Source organism: Numida meleagris, chromosome 13 (genome assembly GCF_002078875.1).
Source record: "Numida meleagris isolate 19003 breed g44 Domestic line chromosome 13, NumMel1.0, whole genome shotgun sequence".
Taxonomy (NCBI): domain Eukaryota; kingdom Metazoa; phylum Chordata; class Aves; order Galliformes; family Numididae; genus Numida; species Numida meleagris.
In genome coordinates, this window is record NC_034421.1 from 4427148 (window position 1) to 4454527 (window position 27380).

Sequence of the window (27380 nt, forward strand, 5' to 3'; positions counted from 1 at the left end):
GGGGGGGGGGAGGGGGGTTTGTTCGTTTTGGGGTGTTGGTTTTAGTATTTTTTTTTTTTTCTAATTATTATTATTTTTTTTTTTTGTAAGTGCCATTTGTATAACTTAAACGACAACAACAAAATAGCTTCAAATGGAAAAGAAAAAAAAAAGATGAATAATAAAAAAACAAGACCTGCATTCGGATGCGAGTGGCGACGTGTGGTCTGTTGGGGCAGGGGGGGTCCTCGCCCCTTTGGCTTCCATGGGGCACAGCCTGCCAGCTGGAGCTGTGGGTTTGGGCCCGGGGCTGTGGGTCTGGGGTGGGATGGCACCCACCGGCTCCTTCCTTCGGCCTCAAAGCCGGCGCTGGGTGGAGGCTGGGGTGGGTTCCGTGATGCCCAGCGGCCCCAGGATGCTCTGGAGCCGGTGTGGGTCAGAGCCGCTCCTCCGGGGTGATGGGGAGATTAAAAAGAGGGGAAAAAAAGGCAAAGCTCTCTCCGTGCAGCACATCCCAGAGCGGGCGTGGGACCCTGCGCTGCAAACAAGGGCAGAGCAAAGGAAGGATGCGATTCCGCTGCTATCAACAAGGCAAAAATGAAAGCCGTGCAGGAAAACGTCAGCACTTCTGCTCGCCTTCAGCCCCCGCGCCCCACTGAGCCGCGCTCACACCTCCTGGTTTCCATTTACAGGAGCGACTGGAAACCATTTTCTATCCCATTTCTCCCGACGGCGTTTGGAGCACGTTACGGGGGGAGGACGTGCCCGTGCCCCGCGCCCCGCAAGCACAGCCCGGAGCTGGAAGCCAGAGTGCACAGATTTATTTACAAAAAAAAAAAAAGAAAAAAAAAAAAGAAAAAATCAAATTACAATATAATACAGGAAACTCTGTACACACGGGATATTAGAACGGGTTTACTACCAGGAGGTAAAGAAAAATATTTATTTATTTATTTTAATAAACCAACCTATTTGTTTTCGGCTATTGTTATACAAAGTTGCAGAACATGCACGTCTTTACAGGGTTCCTTTCTCGTAATAGGACGTTTTGCTAAGTGCAAATACTAAGTTTCTCTCCCCACCTTTAAGGCAAGTAAAACGAGACACCGCAATTAACCATAATGAGTACCTGGTAGGAGGATGCAGCCGGGCACGGCCTCCGCCCCATGGCTCCTCCAGCACGGAGCGCTGTGGGGCAGCAGGGCACGAGGGGACACAGCCAGGCCCGGGGTTCTGCCGGGTGTGCAGAGCTTTGCTTTTGTAACCAACCAACTTGAACCAGCAACGGATTCAAACGCTACCAGGAACTGCAGCTGCTGGCACCTCCCAGGCCAGAGGGAAGGAGCAGCCCTCGCATCGCAGCCCGGGCACCCAGCACCGTGGTTCTGCAGGGGAACAGCCCCAGCCCTGCCCCTCTCTTTACCCCTGCAGGGCTCTCCCCGCAGTGTGACATCGCCCCGGGGCAGTGGATGAGCCCTGTGCCCCAGGGAGGTGACGGCACTGATCCCCAGCCATGGGGACAGACCCCGGGCACCACCCGCCCCGTGCCACCTCCGCTGTCACCTCACCACCACACTTCTGTCCCCTTTTCTCCATCTCCGTACTTCTCCCTGCCCAGGCTGAGGTCCCGATGTGGCCGTGCATCTCTGGAAAAGCATCAAAAGAAGGAATGGGAGCCTGACTTTTGCTATCATGGTGCTGCCTGTGCCGAGGGCACGCGGGAGCTGGACACGGCCGCTGCAGGAGCACAGCAAAGGGGGCAGCTCTGTGCCCATGAGGGAGCCCGCGCTGCCGCACCAACTGCAGAGCACTGCAGCCAGACGTGAGCTGCAGCGAGGCACCCAGTGCAGCCCCAGCCCCAGGGCCGAGGCACTGAGCACCCGTCACCCACCCGTCAGAAAGAGGCGGGCAGACCTCAGTGACTCAAGCACACTGGGCGTGGGGCTGATGGGCACACCAGCACGGCCCCGGGGCTGCCTCTGGGAATAAATTAAAAAGGAAAAGTTAAAAAAAAAAAAAAAATTATACATATAATAAGTGATAGCAGCAAGTGAATGCCACTTTGTTATTAATGCTAGAGACCATGGCACTGAGGGATAGGAACGCTTGCTGGATATGTTCAACCCACAGGAAACGTCTGAGAGCAGAGATTCAGCTCCGAAAGGCAAGGACGTGCTACCTGACCAACAAACACGGCCCGGGGACACCTGGATGCTGGAACGTGGTGGGAAGGCAGCAGGGAACTGCACCGTGCTGGTTCTCAGCAGGGGAGAGCAGGATGCAGCACAGCCCAAACAAGCCAGGGACCACTGCCCAGGGGACGGGTAAGAGCCAGCCCAGAGCTCCTGCTGGGTTTGCCCCTCCAAGCACTGTGTTGTTTTTTTTTGGGGGGGGGCTGTCCCAGACACAAAGCACAGCCCCCGTTTGCAGAACACGCTGGTGGTAACCCGCATTTACACAACAGCACACATCACACACAGCTCTCTGTTCCCTATCCCTGACTGCTGCCAGAAGCAGGTGGGGATTTGGGATGCCCGCACGAGAACAGCAAAAGAAAAGCTGGAAGCTGGGAGGCAGCTTCATGCTGGGGGAGAAGCCCTGAGCCCTCAGGAGGGGCAGGTTGTGTTCTCGAGGGTGGGGGTGGCCGAGTTTTCTGCTTCCTAGAGCCCTGAGATGGGACGTGGCTCTGGGCTGCCAAACAGATGAGCAGCGAGGTGGCTGCTGCATCCCCTCACTCCTTGCAGAGCGAGAAATGCTAAATACACTATGTTAACTTGGTTTGGAACAATTTATTTCTGCTGGGAGGCGTTAGCGGGTTACAGGGATGCTGGAGAACATGGGAACCCCAACGTTGGGCTTAGGGCAGCAGAGTCCCATTACCTCGTTCCTGAAGGTCTTAGTCAGGTGCCAAGTCCCTCCTCCCTTCCCGCAGGACTCAGGCTGCTGCAGCTGCTCTGGCCAGCAGGAAGGTTGGAGCTTTGGAAGACTCTCAAGGATCTTTTGCATCCCCTGTGCTCCACAAGAATCATTTTCCCTCCCAGCAGCTGTCTGAATAGTCTTTGCCAAATTAAAAAAAAAAAAAAAAAAGACTCCCAACATAGGAAGAGACCTTGGAAATGCAGCACCAAGCCCTGTTGCAGCACAGGTCGAAATGTTTGATTGTAAAGGTCCGGAGAAGCTCTAGATAAGGGGTAGTGCAGGTGTGTGCGAGTCACAGCAGCTCCCCTTGCAGCTGGCTACGGCGAGGGGCTGCAGCAGGACGGGGTGATGGTACCAGGGGCTTGGTCCTGCAGTGACTCTGCAACAAACGCTCTCCGAACCAGGTCAGAACCGGTGCCGAGGCTGAGGGCCGAAGTGCATAGGCAAGTTGTGCTCCAGCTGAACGTTGATCTGGGGAAAATCATAGTTCACCCTCATGTTAGGCAATGGGGGCACGTAGGGGGCGGGGATGGGGCCGATGTTGAGGGGGATGTTATTGTACATGGGACGGACGGGGGGCAGCGGGAAGGGAGGGTGCACGAAGGGGTAAGGAGGCATCCGCGGCTGATGGAGGTTCTGAGGAACGGGTCTGGGGATGACTTCAATTCTCTGCATTTTCTCCATGGGCTTTTCCACCGGAGGGCCGATCCGCTTGAAGCTGTTCTCTGCAGAGGGAGGAAGGGGAGGAACCAGTCATCCCACAGGCAAAGCTCACCAAGCTCGGTCTGCGATCTTGCACCTGCCATTCCCAGCACGTTCCTTAAGCACGCCTGCCCCTTCTCCTCCCAGGACTTCCTTGCTCTCCCTCCCCACAGGGAGCAGAGGCACGAGCTTGGAAGGTTGGCTCCTTCCATCAGCAGCACAGCACAAGCACACTCCGCTCGCAGAGGCGTGGGGCTGCCCCTTGCATGCCTCTGTTCCCCTTATCACCCCACTGTCCCACCAACACCTGCAAGCAGCAGCACTTCAAAGCCAGACAGGTTCCCAGCAGGAAGAGCGCGATGGCTTGCACACAGCGTGGGAAGAAGGCAGCAGACCCAGAGCTGGGAGCCCTATGCTGAGCTGTCATCCTCGGTCTGATCTCAGAGCACAGCGACTTACCTCCGTTTTTCTTCCTCTGCTCCTCTTCAGCCTCCTTCTGAATCTCCTGAATTATCTTCTCATCGTCTTCCTAGGAATCAGAGCGTAAGGAATCAGAATAACTCCTGCTGCAGCCACTTTCTATTCTCGCAGCGCTGCTTTTCCTTTTGCCATGTGTTTGTACAGAAAAAGAGGCAAATTCAGCTGCGTTGTCTTTGACTGGGATGCCCCACGTTCACCAAAAGCAAGGCTGCAACAGGGGACTGCTCCACGAGCAACGCACACAGAGCCAAGCCGGCTCTATGGAGTATGCCCAGGAGGCTTAGATCAGCTTCCCAGGGAGATCAGTGCTCAAATTCATCGCCTTGATGGAAACCAGAGAGCTGCAACCCAGCTCCGCCCATCCGAAGAGTTGCTGGAGAGCTGTTAATCTTCTCAATGGCAATAGTCTATTAAATATTTACACTGTGCGAGCACTTCTTGAGTTTTTGGCCCAACAGCTGGAATTAACACAACTTAAATCCTGGCTCTAGTAGCTAAACGGTGCCGTAACGAGGCCATTTAGATCTAATCTGTAACTGCGAGGAGGACATAAATCATGGTACGTTGCTGTAATATCTATCTAGACGTCGCAGCCAGAATATCCAGACCTGGTGCTCAATGAGAAATAGAGAGCACCCCTCTGCCCCTCATCCTCCTCCTTTTTCTCAACCCGACATCACAGCAGCCAGACCCAACCTCACCATTAAGCATCAGGTGGCTGCAGGGACCCAGCGCGCTGCCACCAGCATCTCCTTGATTGAATCAAGGGAGTGCAGAGGACAAAGAACTGGAGGAAGACCATGCAAATCCTGAGCTGGCCAGGAAGGGCACCCATGGGTGGCAGAGCCCATAGGGCGCAGGCAGCCCCCTACACACAAAGCCATGCCAGCATTAGCACGGAACAGCAAAGCACTCCAACTTGTGCTGTGCCCTCAGCTGCCCGCTCCCAGGAAAGGCTGGGACACGGGAGTTTCTTTGCTGCACAGCAGCAGGCAAAGGGCCGAGGAGAACTCCCTGGGACCAAGGAGCAGCTGCCCTGGCTGCCATATGTGCCCTGCTCCCCCCGGGCTCTGCAGGGCTGCGTTTGCTGCTGCTCCAGGTCCCCGGGGATGGAACACGACCTGGCGCTTCCAGAAGACAAATGACGGTAGCTGCCAAAATCCATACGCTTCCTCCTGAGCGCTCCTAATGTGGAAAATGTCCCCTGTTTGGAGTAGTGCTCTGGGACTACACCCAAAATACGCTTCACGTGTGCACTGCAAGTGCCTTTGGAGCAGCCAGCTCCCCAGCCCACCCCGCAGCTCCACGCGTGTCCGGCAGCACCCGGAACCTTGCTGGACGTGCTCTGCTCCCACCACCGATAAGGTTTCCCCTGGAGACAGAAGTTATCTTAATCTGCACAAAGCCATCGAGCTCAGCACCTCCCTCCCTTTGATTGCTCTTTGAGTCAATGGTTGAAATGAAGGCTTTCCTGCACGTGGTGTTTTATCCAGGCGGGTTGCTTCCACAGCCCGTTAATTACGGCCTATCCGTCTCCATAAAAAGCACTGGAGAATGGCTCTTGTGAGCCATTCTTGTGAACCTGCATCAGATTGCAGCTGGAAAGCAGCTGACCTGGGCAGAAGAGCTCCTTGCTGTCCAGGCAGTGGCCCCAAAGCTTCAGGATCTGTTTGCTTTTGTCTCCAGAACACTGCTTGTCAATGCCATTGGAAACCAGGCAGCCGCCTCTCCCATCCCACTGCAGCTTGGAGGTAGAAAAACACACTTGCACGTCTGGGTTTTTTTAAGCTATACGGCAAGAAGATAACGAGCTCAACAGGACACTACTTCCCTACTCTCTTCCTCCACACAAAGGTAAAAACCTCACCTTAAAGCCTAGAAACAAGCAGGTTCCCTTCTACTTAAAGCTTTGGTTTGTGTCTGGAATTAGCTTTCTAAAATAGTGCTTTCCAGATGCTGCCATTCTGCTGCCAGAGTGCTACCAGCCATGGATCCATCCCATGCCATGCCATGCCATGCCATGCCATGCCATGGCTGCCGGCCCTATAAGCTCTGCAGAAATCCGGGGAATCTGACACAGCAACAGCACAACTCCCTAGGATCCTCCTGCAGCAGGGGCCACTTGACCCCGGGTTACCCTGCAGCTGACCCCTACGCTCCATCCACCCCACAGAACCATCTGCCCGCCAGCTGCACGCACCCCCGGGATGCTGCTCCAATCACTGCAGCTCCTGGAGCAGAGCAAAGGAGCAAACCCCCATCTGCCAGAGCTGCAGAGCGAGGGCTGTCTGCAGGGATAACATAAACCACATCACACTAAGAGCAGAGCCCGTCTGCAGAAAGAGGCAGACCTCGCTGGTTGGTACCTATTAACATCAGGGGAACAAAAATACACGGCACAACGTGCACCTTCCTGCTTAAAAGCAGGAGCTGCCATCGGGTTTGGCACAAAGCAACGGGTTCGATAGCTGCGGTACTTTGGGAAGATCCACATTCCAGCTGGAACAGAACAGAGGGGGATGCACGCAGTAAGGTGACTGGGGGCTATTTGGAAGGAGAGCTGATGCCATGAGACCTGGCTAGTGCATGCTGCACCGTCAGGAGCAAGAACTAAGCCTCAGGGATGCAAACATGCACTGAGTACAACAGTGAGTGGTATTGCAGTGCACCTCTAGATCTTTGAGAATCAAAGGCTGTTTTCTGACCCCACTGCAACTGCAGAGATTCACTTAGGGGCAGAGCATCCGCACCAAAAATGAGGTTTTCATTGCCATGCTCAGGCCGGGTTGGTGCTGATGTCACATGGCGTGGATTCAAAAGCCTCTTGTGTCTGTTTGCTGAGCGGGCTCCTGAGCCTCAGTAAGGGCTGGAGGATGATTTTCATCACCCGCTCGCAGGCTGCGTGCAAGGAGGCATTGATTCCATCAACAGTCATCTTCCCGTCAGCTGCCTCGCCTACAGCAAAAAGAAATGGGAACAGGAAAAAGCAGAGCCCCAAGTGCTGGGGGGCTGGGGCACGGAGTGGGAGCAAGGAGGGGTCCCTCGGCTCTGACTGTGAGGGACAACGTGCAGGGTGATGCTGCAGCACGGGAGGAGGGGGAAGGCGAGGGCTGGGAGCTGCACCCCCTCCCTGTCTGCAAGTGCTGCGGAAAGCAAGCCAGGTTATTTGCAGCACCTGCCACGGTGCTGAGTGACACAACAGGGCTGGGATGTGCCCTGAAGCGCGGCAAGATGCGCCCACACTGTGTGCAGCATCACACGGCAGCGAGCAGGGGTGCTTGGGGCTGCACCCAGTGCAGAGCTGGGCACGGGCATAGAGCTGCTGGGAAACACGGGAGGAAGGAAACACAGCAGCGAGAGATAATGAGAGAGCTGCTGGCCACGCAGAGCCAAGCCCCAAACAGAACCAAGCCCCAGACAGAACCAAACCCCAGACAGAACCCCCCAGCCCAGAACAACAGCATCCTCACAGAGCTTCGGAAAGGCTCCACGGCCTTCAGCAAGGGGCCAGGGCTGCGTTTGCCACCGTTGCCTCCCCTCCCTTTCTGCCTTTCCACCGCTTTCTTTTTCCACATACGTGTGGCCACAGCCGTTCCTAATCAACCCGCAGTGATTTTCAGGCCAAAGGACTACGGGGTTTTGTTGCAAATCATTCCCAGATCAGCTGCTGGGCCGGGGGGGGGGGCTGCTGGGGGCTGCTCCTGCAGGAGCAACGCTGCAGGGGAGGAGGGGCAGAGAAATGCAGTCCTTTTAGCAACAGCCGCTGCTATTGGTGCATCCTGATGGCTTTCTGGGCATGCAATGAATTCACCATATGCTTCTGATTAAGGCATGGTAGAGCATGTTGGAAAGAAGCTAAGTTTGGGGGTGTTTCACCCCCGCCCTTGCAGACTTCCCTCCAAACACTGAAGTCAGTGCATTCCATGCATTTCCTTGATGCAACTGAATTTTTGCAGTCTTTGCTCAACAGCTCCTGGTTACGGTGCTAGCAAGAGGGATAACTGCAAACATCCCCCAGCAATCAGTACTTCCAACTGCAAAGATGGGTGTCCAGGAGTGTTTCAAGGGTTACTGAGAAGCATATGATCAACTTTAAAGCCAAAGAAGCTGCAACGTGGCATGATCAAGAGTCCAAAAACGGGTAATGAATTAAAGACAACACACACGAGAGCAGAACCCAGCTCACCCAAAGCAGTCTCAACGCATCAGTCAAACTGCATCGTGGGATCAGGTTTGCTGCAGACACTCAGAAGCTGCTGCCCAGCCCCTGAGCCCCAGATCTGCTGTTTGTCTGCAGGTTCAGTCCTCACCGCTCCACCCCACGCCTCGTCCCGCAGCGCACCAGCCTCCGTGCAGCCTCGGGGAGCAGCCGAGCACGGGCAGCACGTGCTGGCATCTTGCAGGGCTGCAGCAGAACCCTGCACGTGACACGATGGCTGCAGCTCGACTCTGAGCCAGCAATATCGCCCCATGCTTGTGAACGAGGCTGATTACAGCACAGGCAGCAGCAGCCTTTCCTTACGAGCAGTTTGGAAGGGTCTGCTTTATTCTCCCAAGATCACTGCAGACAAAGACGCACAGATGCTGCCGCTCCCCGAGCCTTTCATTCCGAACCCGAGTCGTGAATAGGTTGGTTTATCCTTTCTCAAGAATCATTGTAGGCTCAGACAATATTAAACGCCTGGTGAAGAGACAAAGCTTCCCTAAAGAAACCCCAAACTGTGCCTTAAATAATGAGGAATTAGACCCAAGGCAGATTTTCCACCCAAGTGTGAAATTACCCAGGTCCAACAGAAAGCTGCAGCCCCCGGCCGTGAAATAAAACCAGACAGGGGTCCTGCGACCGCACCACCGGCCTGCTGCAAGCACAGCTCTGCACAACACAACGTCCCCTCACCCCCTAAAAGCCACATTTTGGTGGCACCTCCCCATTTTGCAGCAGAGTCTGCTCCAGGGAGGTGCTCCTGGGCAACGGGCTGCAAAGCCCACCAGACACAGCCCTGTCATCTCTGCCCTTGCACGCGTGCAAAATAGGGCTGCACACACAGCAGATGCTCTCTTCCCACGCAGGCAGCACTAGCCATCTACCGACCTCAACAGAATGAAAGAAATTGAACAAAAAGAGGAAATGCAAGTGAGGAAGATCCAAGAAGATGCCACATGCCGGCCAGCAGGGCTGGGGTGGGATGGCATCACCCCTGACAAAGGACGGGACACTGCCATGGCTTTTTGCTGGTTCACATCCCCACGTCCAGATCCACACTCACTCCCATTGCCCATGTCCCACATCACGTCCTGCTCACAGGGGTGCAGATCACCAGGAGGGACTGTCCTGCTGTCTCTAAGAGCATCGCTCACGAAGGGGAGCAGTGCAGACAGGTCCTCATCATTTCACCCTGAGAAGCCAGCAGCTGAGCTTCACGTTATTCTCTGCACTGCAGCGAGGACAGTCACCCCGCTTCAACTCCCCTGAACACCAAAAACAAAGCAGGCAGTGCCAGCTCTTTGCTGACGGTGGGAAATCTTTCTTTGCCACAACACTGGTTAATTAGAGAGCTGGAAAGGGCCCGGTGACAGTGCTTTCTTTGTGCTGCCTGCTTATTTATTTATTTTAAAGTACAGTATGAGCTTTTTGAGAGGCCCCATGTTTTCTCTGGCTGGGAGCAAACGCCATTACCGAGCACAATCAGCATCCTGATGGGAACAAAGGACTCAGCACCAAGTTGTGTCCCAGGGGGAAACAGGGGAAACAGGGGAAACAGGGGGCTGCGGGACGGCACAGCCACGTGTCCAAAACAGGGGTACCTGGAAGCAGGTGTCTCTGTTGAGTGTAACACCTCCCGCTGACGGATAATGCAGAATACAGGCAGGCAAGCAGAGGACTAGGAAGTGTACCCTGGTAGAAGGGAGAGACGCAGTGGCTTTGCTTTTTGCTCCACGCCAGCGCAGGATTGCGCACATTCCCAGCAAGAGATGCTGGGCGCAGGCCGGCAAGCTGCAGCATCCCGAGACAAAGAAGCATTGGAACAACTGAAGCTCAGAGAAGCTCAGAGAAGGCAGATCCACATTCACACTGCTCTGCTACTCTGCTGAAATCAGGAAATTCAGCTCCTGCCTTTGGGTTTCTGGTATGGGCAACCTCTACTCATAGAGCTGCTGTATGAAATTACCCCATGCCACAGCTACAAGCTGTATTACTGAGCAAAGTTTCAAGTTACTTACTACAGCTTCCCTCATAGCACAGCAGTATTTCAGTTCTTCCTTTGCAGCTGTTGACAACAGCCGTGAGAACAGACACAACTGCAGCTCTGGCCCTTTGGCTCACAGGCATTTTCAGGAGTCTGTCTCCACGAAGGGATTCGCAGAGCCGAGCAGATAAGCAGAGCTATTGGGCACCAGAAACACAGCAGGTGCAGAGCCACACCGAACAGCAACCCGGATGCAAAGCTAGGAACGACCTGCAGTCAGATGGGACTCCGTGCTGATGCGGGCTTGCAGAGCGTTTTTTAGCTGCTTTGGGAGAGGAAAAACGTTGCACTGTCTAAAAACGCTCGTTTCCCTCTATTGGAAAGCATTCATTTCAATGGCAATGAACGATAACTGAAAGCAGGGCGCGTGACGTTCCCCAGCATCCTCCCTCACTTACTGTGGGATCCGTCCAGAGAGAGCACTTGGCGCAGTCCTGGCAGGGAGCGCCGGGCGAGCGGGGGTGCTGGCAGAAGTGGTCGTACCCGTTGATGGCAGCCCGGCACAGGTAGCACATCTGCGCGCTGCAGCGGCACGACATGCGGTTGCAGCCCTCCGATTTGATCAGGCCGGTCCCACACTTGTGGCATTTTCTGATCCGGGCAGCTGTCATTTTCTCTTCTCTGCGACACGAGAGGAGAGGGAGGAGGATCAGAGAAGGGGTGTTTGCATTCACCAGCGCGGTACGATTCCTCAGACACCATCCCTGCAGCCCCGCTCCCGCTCCTTCCCTCCTACGCCATCTCCACAACCCGCCGCTGTTCCAAGGAGGTCTGGGCTCAGCTCCACTTGGAGCCAGCCCATGACAACTCGAGAACAAATTAAGTGAAAGAAAGTCAATGGCGGCCTGCGTGCTGCATCCCCCATTCTGGTTTCCAAACGAGCCAAAACACAGCGGTGCCGGGCTCCAGATCGGGAGGAATTCACACCATAAGTGAGGAGACCAAAGGGCACATGGATTCCTGACACGGCTGCGAAGAAATACAGTGGAGCAGATAAAGCTCGGGGAAAGCAAACTGCTCTGGTCAACTGCTAGCTGGTTTTATGTCGGGCTGTTGCTGCGGCTACAAAGATGCCAGTATATTGTTTCCAATCCTGGCTGCCGTGCTACAGATCTATTTGGTTTTTGTTGAATTTAAATCAGTCGCTGACAAACAATCACAGCTTTCCCCACAGGGACTGGGCTTTCCCAGGAAGATTCCCTGCACAAGTCTTCCAGAGGTTTTATTGCTTTAGGTGCGTGAGACAGGGAGGGGTGTGAAGGCAGCGCAGGGCACGGTCCCTGTCCCCGGCAGGCAGCCTGGCAGTGACACGCTCCAAGCAAAGGCTTGGCTCACGGCAACGCTGTTTTGGCACAGAACCGGAGGAAAGCACCGGTCACTTAATTAAAAGACTTAAGGATACAAGTCGTCAGCCCGAGGGCCAATTTTCTGACCGCCGGGGATCACGTTACAATTTAATTCACCATCGAGATGTGAAATTTGATGACAGCAGAGGGAAGGGAATGCATTTGGACAGAGGGAGGCACGGCCCCTTGGCTGCGCTGACCCTGCAGCACGGAACCATCAGCCAGCGTCTCCACCCAGCTGCTCCAGGGGATCTGCAAAGCCAACATGTGTTTGGGAGATGACAGGGAGGGATTTTTAAGGAGGATCCCAGCAACAAAGCAGGCAACGGCACAGCCCCTCAAACTGCTCCATCTGCAAAACCAGAGGTGAAATGGAAAAACGAGCAGCCAGAAGTGGGAATTTCAGCTGCCTTGCAGCTACACCGAGCTCCCCTGCAGCTATATCCAGCACGATGCGTGCCCAGGCTTTTGGAAATGGGCTAAGAATAGACAGGAAGGAAAAAAAATCAACTTGAGACTGACTGCTCTGAGCGGCAGCTGCTCTTCCCTCCTCTGCTCAACAGGATGCTGCTGATGCAGACTTTTTTTGGAAACTCTGAGTGAGGCAGGAAGCTTGGCCTGAGCTCCAGCTGTGCTTCCCTTTCCTTACGCAGGGCTTCAAAAGGAAGCTTCCATTGTATCGTGCAGTGCGACTCACCTATCTGCCGCAACAATCTGCCAAAGGTTTTGAAACTGATTTTTTTTTTCCATATTAGGGACATGACAACTTGTTTCTCCTCCTTCTCACCCCTCTTTCCTATAGGGAAAGGAGTGGCAAGAAGCCATATCAAATCTGTAACGACATTTTGCTCTGAAGTATGGGCTGTGGGATGAGCAAGCAACAGTCATTCAGCATCCCAGTGGTGGAGATGAGCTCTACTCATAGCAGACAGACTGAATCAGAGAGGAAAGGATTGGGCAACACGGGCAGCTCCCATCGGACTGCGCCAACCCTGCAGCCCCATGGCTCAGCCCTCACTTGCTTCCTAAAGCCAGCGGATTTCGTCATGTACTGCAGCAAGGAGAGAAATGACGTTAGGGAAACATTTGAGTATTTCACGAAGTGACTACTTCGTAAAGATCCCTGCCGACTAGTTAGGAACAGAGATGAGCACGTCTCCTCCACAAAGCCGAAAGCAGCAGCTGAGTAAGCCACGCTTCGGCATGTTGTCACCAGTGGAGATTTCCAAATGGTGTGAAGCCACTCTGACTCAATACACAGCTCTGCCTCTGCACAACACCTCTCTTCTCCCCCAGGTGAATGGAAGCAGGACGCAGCGGGCTTTCCCACCTCTGACAGGCTCCCCAGGTGCCGGCCTGCGAGACACCGGGCCAGCCAGAGCACCAGGCCGGGCTGCTGACAAGTCTCCCACGTTCTCAGGTTACCACCTGGATCCACTGCCAATTACCTCTCACAGAAAGAAATCCCATCTTAGGGCTGTCTGCCCCCTCCAGCCTGATGTCTCCAGGACACAATGGAAGGCATTGACACCCAGAAAGGCTTCACAGCTTTCAACATTCACAAGAACAGCTGAGTTTCTTATCCCCTCCACACCAGTTCAGTGCCTGGTGTATTACTGTTGCAATTTTATCTGCTTCTCGTTTGTGCCAGCTTGTGGGGCCTACTTACATGGATGTCCTGTACTTGATGTCATCCTTCTCGGCCAGCTGTTCGCAGGTGAGGTTCATGTGCTCCTTCCACAGCCCCTGGCACTTCCGACATGTTTCCTGAGGAAAACAGCAAGCATTAAGGGATGAGAAGACCCAGCACACTACTCAGAGCATTAGGGATTGGAAGAGTTCCCATATCTTCCCTCAATACGTTGCAGATTCCTGGTTGAGGATGGGGTTGGCAGTTCTACGTAGAGCCACGAGGCCCCAGAGGGTCTGTCCTCCACTAGAGACCAGAACGAGTCCATCAATAACAGGACTGATGGAGTCTCCAAGGCATGAGAACCCAGGAACAAAACACAACCAGAGCTATCTACAGCAGCATAAAACGAGTCCATCAACACCAGTCCACCTAGAACTCGTGGAACAGCCGCCAGGCCAACCGCTAACTTCCAGCAGCAGGCTGCAGAAATGAAAACACAATGCCAAAGGCCAGCAGGCCCGTGTGTTTCCTGACCCAAACCTTTCACCTTCGTACAAGGGGCTTTTAGTTCAGCACATGCTGCACTTCTTGCTGGTGTTTTGCGGCTGCACTGAAAACCCTGCTTCACCCCACAGGCATGAGAGTCTATATTCAGCTTTGTAAAACCTCACTAAATAAAGTTAGAATGGCTTACATGAGTAAACAGCTTCAAAGCAGGATGTGGACACACATCCATAGAACAGAGGTGGCATACGAACAAATATTTATGAATTTCACCAGAACAGCTGAACTAAATTTAAAAGGAAGTGACTGAACCCTCTTGTTCTTATAAACTCTCCAGCTGCAAGGCTCAGCCCGGCTGGTAGGGCTGCACGGAGCAGGAGCTGTGGAGGCACTGCTGGCAAGGCGGCTTGGACGAACACCGGGACACAGTTGATTTTTTTTGCTGGCCGTCCAAAGACAACATAATTTTGTTTTGGGTCAAACAAGAGATTTTTCCTTTAATTTGAGGAAGATTAAAAAACACCCAAATCAAACTTGGAAGAAGCACACGTTTCGCCATCCAAGTGTTTCATCTTCAGGATGGCTGGGACTCAGGCTTCAAATCCAACCTCCTCCCCTGGCAGGAAAACCATCTGGCTGCGAAGCATCCTCGTCCCCTCCGCCACACGGCCCCACCAGCCTTGCCCTACCCCAGTCACACAACCAGAGCACCGAGACACCCTTTAGAGTGCATTACCTTCACTTCTTTTAACAAAGAAATCGGACGTTCAGAGCATACACACCACAATTAGCCGTAGTGTGACCGAGTCCTGCTCAGCTCTTGGCCTGTTCTCTGCTCAGAGACACACGTAGGCAGCAGCGCGCTTTTGATCGCCCGTCAGACAAACAGGACGGAGACCAAAGCTTCCAAGGAAGCCGCCCCTAGGAGGGTGCCAAATGTCGACTTGTCTGTGTTTGTGCTCACTGGGAGATGCCTCGTAGCTTGTGCTTTCATCTCAGGAATTAAGGGCCCCTCGTGCAGCTTACCAGGCAGGATAATTTGCACGTTGCAGGGCACACGGCTGTAGGAAGAGGAGAGCCAAGCGTCCTAAAGCGTCACAGGACCCCCACACAGCACGGCCAGCAGCCTCCCTCCCCTTTCATTCACCGCTCAGGCCGTTCCAAGGTCACAAGCGCTGGACGGTTGTGCACACCAAGGGTTAAAACCAGCCGCTGGAGCCCTGCTACACGGAGCCACTTTCACATGCCAGCAACAAAGACTGAACAGCTTTTTGCCAGAAGGGTTGGCAGGCGCTCCAGCCAGGAGCCTGCAATTCCCAACTACTTAACTCCAGGAGCCTCTTTCGCTGCCGAATCAGATGCCCGTCCGCAGCAGATGGTGCTGCTCGGGCTCTGGTACCAAGCCCTCCCCTTTGCCTTTTGTCATTACCACCACCCTCGCTTCCAGTGCCGCGGTGATTTAAAAACAACGCCTTCCCTTGAGCTGCGGCTGCCGCCGTTTGCCAAACACTTGTCTCCTACACCCGGGAAAACGGATTCCTGGACAGTGGAGGAGGAAGGGAACAGGCACGGCACGCAGCCTCCCAAATGCCCTGCACTCCTCCATTTGGGGCGAGCACCGTGCAGGGAGCTGCAGCTGAGCACCCCAAAGAACAGAGCCCCACGGCTTCGACTCCTGCCCCCAGCTGGGTACATCCCCTGCCCCCAGCTGCCTCCTCCCAGATTGAGATGGGACAGATGTGACGATGCACAAGCCGCTGCCAGAGCTCCACGCAACTCCTCTCCCTGCTCCCCCAGCACAACGGCCCATTGTTTGTGGGTACAGGAGCTCCTGTCGGATCCCTCCACACAACAGCCTATGGTTCAGGCAAAGGGAGCTGCTCCAAAGCCATAACCACAGTCACAGCCACCGCCTGAGCTCAGAAGATGACACTCTGCATTTTTACGCTTCTTTGAATCAAACCTGCTTGGCCGATGGAATTGTTCTGCACCTCCCGTGCAATAACAATTCTGATCTCCACAGAACTTCCACAGAGGGTTCTTTTATTTTAGAAACAGCTTTTTTGCTCGATAAGGAAACGTGCTCTGCCATTTCCATATTAATTAACCTAAACACACAGTAGGATGGCTGACTTTCTGCAGACGCCCTAGCTTATCTCTATTGTGTAACCTTGGCACCAAGACAGGCTACTGCACGGCAAGGCAGCTCTAAGCCCACACAGAGGGGGAACGCATCCTTCCCACCCCCTGCAGCTTCCACCCCCATCCCCAAACACAACAGGCCGTCCAGCTTCTCCTTCAGTGCCCCATGAGCACTATGCAATGTGGGAAAGCATTCTTCACTCGGGTTTTAGCAGCATTTCAGTTCAATTCCTCATGAATCCACTGCATTTCTCCTGCAGTTCCCAGCCCACTTCAACAGGCAGGTACAGTTATACAGCCTGCGCTTCAGGGCTTCAGGTTTGAAGGAGCCTTGGCACTGGGAACCGTGCACGGATGCAGGAGATTAAGCATCCCCTGCCTGCTGCATCTGCCTAGCCTGGCAGGCAGCCTGGGACAGCCCACAGGGCGCTGGGCCGGGACAGTAGAGGGGAGGATGTGATGGAGAGGGTGTTCCATGGCTCTGTAATCTCCTCGCCGTGCAGCTGTTAAAGGCAGAGCTCCGTTTCCTCTCGCCGGCCGCCAGGAAGCAGCCGGGATTAACACAAACACGTTTGGGTTCAGGAGGATCCTTTGTTCCCAGGGTCAGCAGCTTTCTGTGCTCGGGGCCAGCCTGGCTCAGGGCAGCCTGAGCTTCGGGCATCACAACCTGCGACGGCCCCTCTTAATTGCTCCAGCACCTAATGAAGGCGGAAGGAAGCGTGTTATGGGAATGGGCCTTCCTCAGCACTTCCACTGCTCCTCACACTGCAGACGCTGCAGTTCTCAAACACAGCCCAAACTTATTTTCTTTCTGATTCCACCCTTGACTAAAAATAACCCTGCGAGCTCCAGCCCACGTATGGGGGAAGAAAGCCCCGAGCCCTCAGCGTCCCCCCGGCCCCAGGCTGCTGCCAACCTGGGCGAGCTGCACGGCTGGAAACAGAGGATGCAAACAGATCAGGGGCTGTTTGCACGGCCCACGGCATTCCTGCGTGCCTGCCGCTTCTGGAGGAGTTTACACGAAGCCATTTACTGACTGAGCAAAACGCAAAGAGGGGTGGCCAAGAAACAAAATACTAAAAAAAAAAAAAAAAAAAAAAGCTCAGCGTAACCAACAGGCAGCACACGGGGCTGTCATCGCCGCCCTCCAGCTCGCAGCGGTGGCTCTGAGCAGAGCCCAGCGCTTCCTTAACTCTCCATATGCTGTTAATTAAATCCTCCTGCTGCCGCCCCGCGGGGTCCCCACCAGCCCCCGCTGACGGACACATGGGGACGCTGGTGGCTGTGCTCCCTGCTGCGAGCCAAGGGGAGGCGAAGCCATCGCAGCCCTTCGACCCAGATCGATTCCTTGCTCCTTCCTGCTCTTAGAGACACAATAGCGCGGGCTAACCTCAAACCAGCCAAGTTTTACCCCAAACCAGATGTGAATGCAAAAGGCTCAGAATAGCAACTCCGTACTGCGCTGGTTTAATTAAAGGGCGGCAGTTCCCAACCAGACGAGTTAATGGGAAAGCAGGGAGAAGCACACAGCCTTGCTCCCCGCTGAGTGCCCACGGCACTGCCCTCATCCGAAAACGGGCATAGAAGTGGCTGAACGAGAGCACAGCCAGCGCCGATAAGCTCTTGTGAGCAAGCTCCCGCTGGGCTCTTCCTGGGATTTCCTATACGTTAAGCTGGGATAGAGAGGATACAACCCAGCCCGAGATGATCCATTTAGGAGAGAGCCAGCTTTACGGTGTGCAAAGAGGAGAAGGGACCGCAGCTCTGCTCCAAGAACTGGCACTGCTCCCAAACACACAACAGCCGCGCGGCGTGGCAGGACGGGCGAGCGGTGATGAAGCAGTTGTTAGAGGAAATCAGTGCGGGGTGGTTTCCTCCTCCTCCTCCTCCTCTTCCTCCTCCTCCTCCTCCCAGAGCACTGTTCCTCGGGCAGCGCTGCCGCTCAGCGGCTGCTGCTCACACCGCAGTGCTGGGAGAAGCCCGGGGACATGGGTCTGCCTGCCTCGCACAGCCCTAGTTTATTGCAGCAGGAGAAATAAAGCAGAGATGCAAGCCTTGGACTAGCCTACTAGCCTCTATGGAGGTGCCAGAGGGTGGGCATAAATGGAGCACTGTTGGTGATGGGGAGTCAAAAGCTGGATAAGGAAAATCCACACTTATACCCGACACACGTCAGCTGTGTTGCATAAAGCTCTTACAGCCACATATAAAACAGGGCTACCAGAAGTGGCAGCTCCAGCCAATATTCCTGTTAAACTGAGCATATCAAGCCCCCACCTTCAAGACACCGCAGGCACACGGAGCCCTTCTGCTTCCAGCAACGCACAGGGAGGGTGAGGACGCCTGCAGGATGCATGCAGGTCCTGAGGTCTGTGCCATCCAAGTCAGTGCTTGGCAACTCCTGTCCCGTGCCTGCCTCAGGCCATGGCACACTCACATCTCTGTTATCCACAATTTAGAATCGTGAAGGATGGAAAAGCCTTCCAAGATCCCCTAGCCCATTCCCACCCCATCCCACCATGACACCAAAGCACGTCCCTCAGTGCCACATCTCTGTGGTTCTGCAACACCTCCGTGTGGCCCCACCACTCCCTGGGCAGCAGTGCCAGCACCTGAACACTCATCCAGGGGAGAAACGTGTCCCTAATGCCCAACCTGAACCTCCGCTGCCGCAACTCGAGGCCATTCCCTCTCATCCTACATTTCCCAAAACATCTATTGGAAACCCAAGAAAACTTTTTCTCCCTTCCCCCCCAACAAGCTCAGCTTTAAAGGCCAGATTAGCAGCGGTTTGGTTGTGGTAGTTAGGCACCCAGAACAGAAATATCTGCAGCTTCACACAGGACGTGCTGCTCTGCACCAGCACCCCACAGCACTGGTCACGGGGGGAAGCTGCTACAAGAGAACCTGCTCGCTGCTCTCGTGCTCACCTACCAGAACACACTCAGGATAAGAGGAACAGCCCTTCTGCTGAACAGGAGCACGCTTTAATTTCATCTTGTCAAAAACGTTCAAGAATTCTGGCGGTGCAGGCAGGGGAACCCAGCCCTGGGCCGCTTTGCGAGGGCGGGTTAAACACAGGCCTCGTGCTGAAGATGGTGTTTAAATCAGCATACCTGAAGGCATACCGCTCTTTCCTAGGGCAGGAAGCTAGAGAAACTCGGTACGTGCTATTGGAGCCCTGTGTGCAGCTGTTAACCACAGGCTGTAGATCTGCAGGACTGACTGCAGATAACAGCTATACGCCTTCCTGGCCACGGTCAATAATTAAATACTAGCGGATGGGTTCAAAGCTCTCAGCGCTGACCCTGCTGCATCACCCCCCACTGCAGATTGCCTCTCTCCATTTGGCAGAGGAGATCTAAGAGGTTATCTGTTTAATCCTATACACAGCCTCGCACAAAATGGGATGCTGCTTCCAACAGCTTGTGCTCTAAATCACAAAATCTAGCAGGGATAAATAATAACACCAAGAGTAGCAGGGGGGTGGGTGGAACAATGGGGCAGGGATGCATTCAGCTTTGCAGACAAGCAGCTGGCTGTAAAGGATAACTCCAGGGGTTGCACCCAAAGATAACAGGATGGTTAAGGTGTTACGATGGCAACACCTTATCTTATTTGCAGAGAGATCCGCTAACGAAGCATTGCAAGACTGCAAGGAGGAACAATCACTGAAGTTAATTTTGAAACTTCCCTCTTACACCACCACATGACAAAGCAAATCCCCCACCTCACCCCATGCAAATCCCTACCCAGGACTGCAGACAGACAGCCTCTCCCAGCCGCGCTGCCCTCTCCCCTAGGTTTCATTATGCATTAAAGGATCACTCCAGGAACCCATCTCCAGATGTCCTCTCTTCCATCCACAGTTGCGTTTGTGTGACACGGCCACTTCTAAGGAGCCTCTGCAATGTGGCAATTCTGAGGGTAATTCAGCAGCGTTAGCACAACTCATTTCCAATTTAGAGCTTTTCTTTAAGGGTACAGCATAAGCAAACACTGCAGGTCATTGTAACACACGGGATGAGAGATGAGAACTTTGTGAGCAGGAAGGCTACGCCAGCAAGCTGGCCAAATGGAACCTCAGGAACTGCAAGGCCAGCTTGTTTTGTCAGGGAAATTAACCTTGAAGGAGGGAAAGCCCCACCAGTACGGCGCTCCTAGCGTGAAGCTAGCCACAATAATAGTGAAAAAAACCCAAAACACATAGAACCAGCAAAGATAAAGAGCTACAGGAAAACGAGAGCAAAATGCTTCCTGATACCTCAGAAGTTCAGGTGACTTTTTTTGCTTTAATGTCTACATGGCACAGAGTTCTCTCCTACACGTGCCTCTCCATGCAGGCTGTGTGCTGGCACTAAGAGAGGAGGACACACAGCCCCTGAGTTTGGGCTGCATGAGACACAGAGCATAACGTTCAGCCCCATAGCACTGGCAGCTGTAGCATCCAAGGCAGGGAAGCAGAGCGGCCCTTTGACCTGCACACCTCCATCTTCCAAATCCTCCACGGTGACAGCGAGTCACCCGCAGCCCATGTGCCACGCTACAGTAAGTTGGTGGTAAAAGCAAAGGCTGAACCAGCACAGCCTGCGAGGCCTCGTGAAACCCAAAGCACGGCGCAGAGCAGCGTGGGGAGAGGCTGTATCCCATTGTGGACACACACCGGGCTGCCTCCCGCAGCACGATTCTGATGCCTGCTCAATAAGAACACCACGGACACCAAGCAAATGAGCACGCACCACAACAAAGCCCAGCGAAGCATTCAGGGCTAATCAGGGAAATGGATGTGCAAGCAGCTGACCAGTTCCTCTTTCAGAGCCCTCAGATGTCATTTCCACTTGCTCTTGTGCCTAAAGCACCGCTAAAGTCCACACCAACAGCTGGGCTTGGGTTTGTTCTCCTTTGGAGCAGAGGTGGCAAGGAAGCCCCAGAGGTGACCCCTCAGGATGGCTTCCCAGGCCCTGTGACAGCCACCTGCTGCCCCACAGCTGTGGGAGATGCAGCATGCCTTGTCTGCATGGGAGCTGCTGCCAGGGAATAGGATATTTAAGTCCTATCATCTCCTTTGATTCACGTTTTGTTTTTTTTATTGTCGGAGAAAAATCCGGGGGTTTGGAATAAGAGGGGGACCACCTCGGGCCTGCATAAAGTAACGCTAAGCTGAGTTAGCCCTGAAACAAAAGCTGGCCATCCAGCAAGGCAGCGCGCTTCCCCGCAGCCACGTGAGATCAGGGAAGGGTTGGGAAAACGAGACAAACACGGAGCCCTGCAGCACTGACACATGTGCAGAGTTCAGCGTCACACCGAGGAAGGCTCAGCTGAACAGAAGTGAGACGGGAAGAGAGAGCTGCAATGCTTTTCGTTGTGAAATCCCAAGTAAAGCACTTCCCCTTCTGTTCTGCTCACAAACACTGATCAGAAACACCGGTTCCGCTCTTCTCCCCTGCTTCACTAAAGCAGTTTAATTAAATGCACCGATCAATTATTTGCACGGCCCGACCACCCCATGAAGCCGAGATGTTGCAAGCCTGCCTTCTGTTACAGACAAAAAAAAAATGTGCAAGCCGCCTCATCTCCAGGGATCTGCTTGAGAAACAGCAGTAATTCCTGAGCAGCAGCAGCAATTTCTGCCACGACCCAAGCACATCAGCAAAATCAACCAGCACATTTCATGTTGCATGATCGCTGTCGGCCAGGTTTCCATGGAAGGGTCCCGGCTCATTCACCACTGCATCTGCTGCTGGGATGGGCTGTGCCCTCAGAGGGTAACCCAGCACCGACACAACCGCAGCGTGGGACACTGAGGGGTTAAATCGATGCACTGGGCAGTACAAATGAAGCATTTAGAAACAGGACCGGTTTTGACCATTTTCCCAGCCCCAGAGCAGTTTACAGATTCTGTTCTCTTTTTCCTTGGATCCCTATTGTATAGTTAAGGGGAAAAAAAATGCACTCACAAACACACTATTGTTAAAACGGAGCTGAAGAATGTGCATTTGCTACTGAAAACCATTTCCAAGCTGCTTCGCCATCACAGGGGGAAGCATTTAGCTCCTACAGACCAGCTGGCAACCATGAGGATGAGGTTTTCCACGTGAACAACCCTTCCTGCAGCCAGCTGGGAAGGCATCCAGCCCTGAGACACCTTTCTGGGAGCTGTTATCTGCCACTCAACACAGGACCTGCGATGTGCTGAGATATGTGAGCCCGCATCCGCCGCTGCTGCCTTGGATGCCCAACTTGCTTGTTCAGAGGTGCATGCAGGGACAACACAACCTGTCTGGCCAGGTGAGAACAGCCCTCCCGCTGCCTGCTGGGGGAATGGGGACGGGTTCGCTTACCAGGTTCCATCTTGCTTAGGTCTGCAGCCACTGCAAGCGAAGGAGCTCACCAACAGCCCTGGGAACTGGCTCTCCCAGCCAGGTAGCCTTTTGTATCTCAGTTTCAGAGTTCAAGGGTTGAATAAGAACTGAAACTACAGCAGCAGCCAACGTGTTTCGCGGGGAAGAAACAAGAGCTGCACCACTTGAAAATGGAGCAGTTGAAACGACTGCCAAATAACCCATTTGGATTTGAGTCGTGAAATGGGATATGAAGCACTTTGTAGCAAGAAACAGGAGATTCACTTTATTAGAAAAATACTTTAAAGGTTCAAATTTATCAAACCATTCGTGGTCACAGATGATTTGCAAAAGACATTATTGGCTGAGAAAGTTGGCTTTTGGCTCACCAGCACCATCTGCAATTACCACCCAGAGGGACGTTACCTCTCAGCTAAGGAGTGAAGCCAATGCCCATGTCCTGCACAAAGACCACATTAAGCGCGGTATAAAACGGCTCCTTAGAGGCCAGGAATAAAACTATTGAGATGTCCACAGAAGGCCAAGACACCTCATTTGGTGCAAAACACTGCAGGTAACTGTCACAAAGAGAGTATTGTCTTCATATCCAGATTCAATCAGTTACCTCGGCTCAATCAGACCACTGTGGCTGGGCAGATAAACTTTACCCCATGAAATTGAGGGTAGTCAGGATTCCTAATTGCAGTCTTAAGCAACCAGACCAAAGCTTAAGACACTCCTCAAGCAAACAAACCCGGCACCTCTGGGTAGATGTCGTAACCGGGTTTATTTTAGCCCCGAATTTGCTGTGTTGCAAATCCCATCTCCACCCGGCGGGAGCGGGCAAAGCCAGCCCCTTCCCCTGCCCGGCTGTCCGCTTCCACCTCTGACCCAGGACTGTACTGGGAGGGGAAACCAGCACTACTGGCCATAAAAGGCAAAGACCCATTCTGTCACATATCTACAGAGGAGAGTCAGCGAGGAGGAACTTCAGCCACTTCCTTCAAACAACGGAAACACCGCAGGCCACCACTGCCACTGCAGGGATTGAAGGGTTTTCCCCACGTCCCACAGGGATGCACACGGACAAGGACACCAGAGAAGCACAGCTGGCTTGCTTTAAGGGAGACAATAGAAGAGGAAAACAAAAGGGATTGCAGCAAACAGGCAGTGAGGACACTTGGGATGCACATCAGGAGGGGACTGAACACCTCCTTCAAAGCAGCCCTCATTATGCACCTCCTGGAAAACGATGTTTAACAAGCTGAGAATTTCATCCCAATCAGGAATGCGTTTGCCCTTTCAGTTAGGGCATGTTTGTGTTTGCTTAGCAAGCCCACGTTTCTTCCATCTGATATTGGCCTGAATTCCTCAGCTTCAAGCAGGCACGCTTGTTCCACACATAAGAGCAGGCAGGAGGGATTTGATTTAGAAATATTTTTTTTTTTTAAATGAAAAGGCAAAACAGTATTTTCCTAACTTCACACCGTGCAAGACAAGCACACGCCAACCTGCCTACACAAAATGAAGGCTACATGGCCGTGCTGCGTGCTGCATTTCGGACATACCCAAAAGCTGACGGCACAATTCCATTTTTTGTTCGGGACTGGTTTCACTTTCAGAATCATCTAAAACAATGCAGCAGGAGTTGGGTGAAAGCCACAAAACTGATTCTGAATCCAGAAGAAAAAATGAACCCAAGCTTCAGTTTGTCAAGTCCTATTAGCTGAGCTAACGTCTGCATGATGGCATTCGGGGAGAAAAAGCAGTGTGAAGACTCCGAGACATCCACTCTTTGTGGGGGAGGCTGCCATCACTGCAAGCACAACACAGCTGAAGCTTTATAAGAAAGGCGTTTTGAGAGAAAGGGAAAGCAGCACAGCTTCATTCTCAGTGTCTCAGAGCTTCTTCCCTACCGTGGTTCCCATGTGCACGACCGAGGGGCAGCCCCTTGCCCAGCACAGCCTCCCAAAGCAGGTGCTGTACCTCATCCCATCATCCCCTGCCCCAAAACTCCACAAAACTTTTGTCACACGAGGCTGCTAAAAATAAGCCCTTAAAAAGCCCTGTTATTTTTATACAGTCACAAGAACCACCGGATTGCTTCTAATTATCCCATCCTTCCTTGGAATTTCTATTTGTGCTTAACAAGACACAACAGGCTGCCTCACCAGCGCAATCATCCCACGTCTTGATTACAGGCAGCTGGATAAGTTTAGTCTCTCCTCGTGAACAATTCTGGGAGAACGACAGCTACAAAAAGCCAGTGTTAATGTGCTCCTTGGGGTCTGTGCTAGAAAGGGACAAGCGTACAGCCAGGTGCCAGATCTAAGTGGAAACATGCCTTACAGCAGCCACGCTTAAAAATACAACTGGAGTTGAACTCGATGATCCTCATGGGTCCCTTCCAACTCAGGATATTCCATGATTCTTAATAAGGATCCACTCCACCTACACAGGATCAGCGAGGAGATTCCTAAAGAGCCCCTGGAATAGAACTGGGTCTGTTGGCACTGCCTGTCCTTCCCAGACAACACAGCCCTGCAGCTCCCCGCAGACGTTGACTTTCCCTCCAGACAGTAGCAACATGGAGGAATCTGCTCCAGGCACAACAGCAGTATAAATAGCAAGCCATCTGCACCGTGCTGGTGTACCAGCCTGGCAGCTGGAGCCTTGCTGGTAAACACGCTATTAGAATGTGCACATTCTCACAATATCTCTGATGTTGTAAGTCAGCAGCGAATCATTACTGGAATTCATTACTACATGTCCAGAAATTTGCATGGAAAACTTGCTGGATGCTTACTCACATGATGCGTGGCTCCTACACAATATCCCTAATGTTCCCTCAGTGCCCCAAAGGGAAGAACGTTTCCAGAACTGATCCTTGCAGCCCCACATCCTTCTCAAGCTCCACCTCCTGCAGATGGAACTTGCCCTAATTCCACTGCTGCCATTTCACACCACCCTTCTCCTTTTCAAACCCCAATGCTGGCACCCAAAGGGCCATCCCTTGGGATGGATGTGGTGGCAATGTGCACATCTGGGTACCAGGGCACGCTGCATGCAGATGGATGCTGCCTCCCACCTGTCCTGGGCACCACTGGTCTGCGGCCATGCTGACAGCTCCTGTGACATGGGTACAGCCAAATTCCCTCCTTTCTATCATTGCTACTATGTCAAGGTTCTCCCTTCAGGCAAAGAGAGTTTTATTCATACAAGGCATTTTTGTCTTATTTTCAGAGATACCTGTTGAAATAAAGACACTGGTTTGCAACAAGTCTGAGCAATGCAATCAAGATTACAGCAGGTGTAGGGTTGCTGTTGCTGGTTTGGGGTGGTTTTTTTTTTTGGAAACACAGCTTAAGAAAAAGAGGAAGATTGCTCGAGGAGGAGCAGATGCAAGAGCAGGGCTCTGGAGCCCTCTAACGGCAGCTTGCCATCAGCTTCCCAGAGCAGAACCCCACGCACACACCCACAGCATCTCCTTGTAGACAAGGGTACAACGCTGTTAGGAAAGGCTGGGAAAGGATATAATTTAGCTGAGGCTGAATTTTGATAACACAAGTGTTTAAAGAAGAGACAGAGCGCGCTCCCAGCTGCCTCACTGCTCTGGGTGTGCGTGCAAAGGCAACCCTTGTGTCTAAGAGCAGCGACAGAACACATCGAGATAGAAAAAGCAAAAAAGCAATGCATGAGCAGTGCTAGGGCAGTCCCCAGCAGCTGCTGCTCCAGTGCTAACCACCTCGGGCTGCTTAACGGACTGGTTTTGCACCAACCCCTTCTCGGCAGAGCCACAGAGCTGGCAGCAGTGGGTGGAAGCTGAGCCCTGCAAGCGCTCGTGGAGCACACGGAGAGGAGGCTGCTCGCTGCTGGCGGGGAGAGCACGGCCCTGGAAGGGTTACAACGGTTCAACAGCAAGGGAATATTTATGGGGGGAAGATGCTGAGCTGTGCATGTTTCCAGGCAGGAGATGGTTTTAATTTACCTCTTGCAAAGGCTGTGATTATTTGCTGCTGGTTTTTTTTCCTGACAGCAACGCTTGGAGGCTCACCTGCTCCCTCTGCTGTCACAGCTCAGCAGCCGACTCTGAACAAAACACTCCCAAAGAACAGAGCTACAAGGCACCCTGCCTCTTGGCACCCCAGCCTTGGGACGAGCTGTGCTGCCCTGGGGAAACAGAGCCCCACCGCCTTGGCCCACTCACATCACTCCCCAAAGTCCAGAAACCCACAAAGCCCCACAGAAATAAAGGAACCAGCCTTCACTACAACAAAAACCACCACCTCCCAGCTCGTGCTGCCTCTCCAGGCATTTAATATGAAAAAGACACCTCATGCATTCCTCTCCAGCCTTTCAGCCTCAACTCCTTTTCCTTCACTTTGCTTTGTATTTATTCTCCAGGTAACAATGACTGGATGATAGAACGGCCTTAAGGCGCACCAAGGAGGGTCAGGGTGGCTGTTAGGAAACGTTTCTTCTCAGAGAGAGCAGTGATGCGCTGGCACTGCTGCCCAGGGAGTGGTGGGGTCACCGTCCCTGGAGGTGTTTGACAACTGTGAGGATGTGGCACTGAGGGACGTGGTCAGTGGGCATGGGGGGGGTGGCATGGGGTTGGACTTGGGGAGGTGGAGTGCTGCTACATACACAAGCATTTGCAGGCGATGCTAAGTGGGGAGCTGCAAACAAAAGTACAGAGAAGAACCCGGCACAGGACCTCCCTGCATGCCCACACCTGCGTGCAGCAGCTCATAGCAGGAAAGCACCAACAGACCCTAGCTAATGCCATAACCTTTCCCTCAGTGCACACATGCACAAACAACTACCCCTGGCATGCAACAACTGCTTAACACAACGCGCTGAAATGAAGGTTGCTCTGCAGAGTTCAAGCCCAAAGTGGAGGCAGAGCCATTACCTACAGCCCTTTTCATATAGACCTCTTATTTCTGAGTATTGATGCATTGCTGTTTTCTCCAGCAGCAAAATTAGTGTGACTGAGCATAGTATCTTCTGCCAGAAAGCTGCTGAGACTGTATTACGTTTCCAGCACAGTTAGACAGAGCACACACAGCAAACACCCTACGGA

General features: G+C 53.2%; 1 protein-coding gene across 8 annotated transcripts in view; it reads right to left on the bottom strand.

Moving 5' to 3' along the window:
• RNF216 (ring finger protein 216) overlaps positions 909-27380 on the bottom strand; it is a 65404-nt gene continuing 38932 nt past the window's right edge. For all 8 annotated transcript variants that reach the window (XM_021412268.1, XM_021412262.1, XM_021412265.1 and 5 more), the window contains exons 14-17: positions 13344-13441; positions 10727-10949; positions 4060-4129; positions 909-3623 (exon numbers count right to left, since the gene is read on the bottom strand). In XM_021412268.1, coding sequence (XP_021267943.1) covers positions 3304-3623; positions 4060-4129; positions 10727-10949; positions 13344-13441 — 711 coding nt within the window. In that variant the 3' untranslated portion in view covers positions 909-3303. The remainder of the gene's footprint in view (positions 3624-4059; positions 4130-10726; positions 10950-13343; positions 13442-27380) is intronic.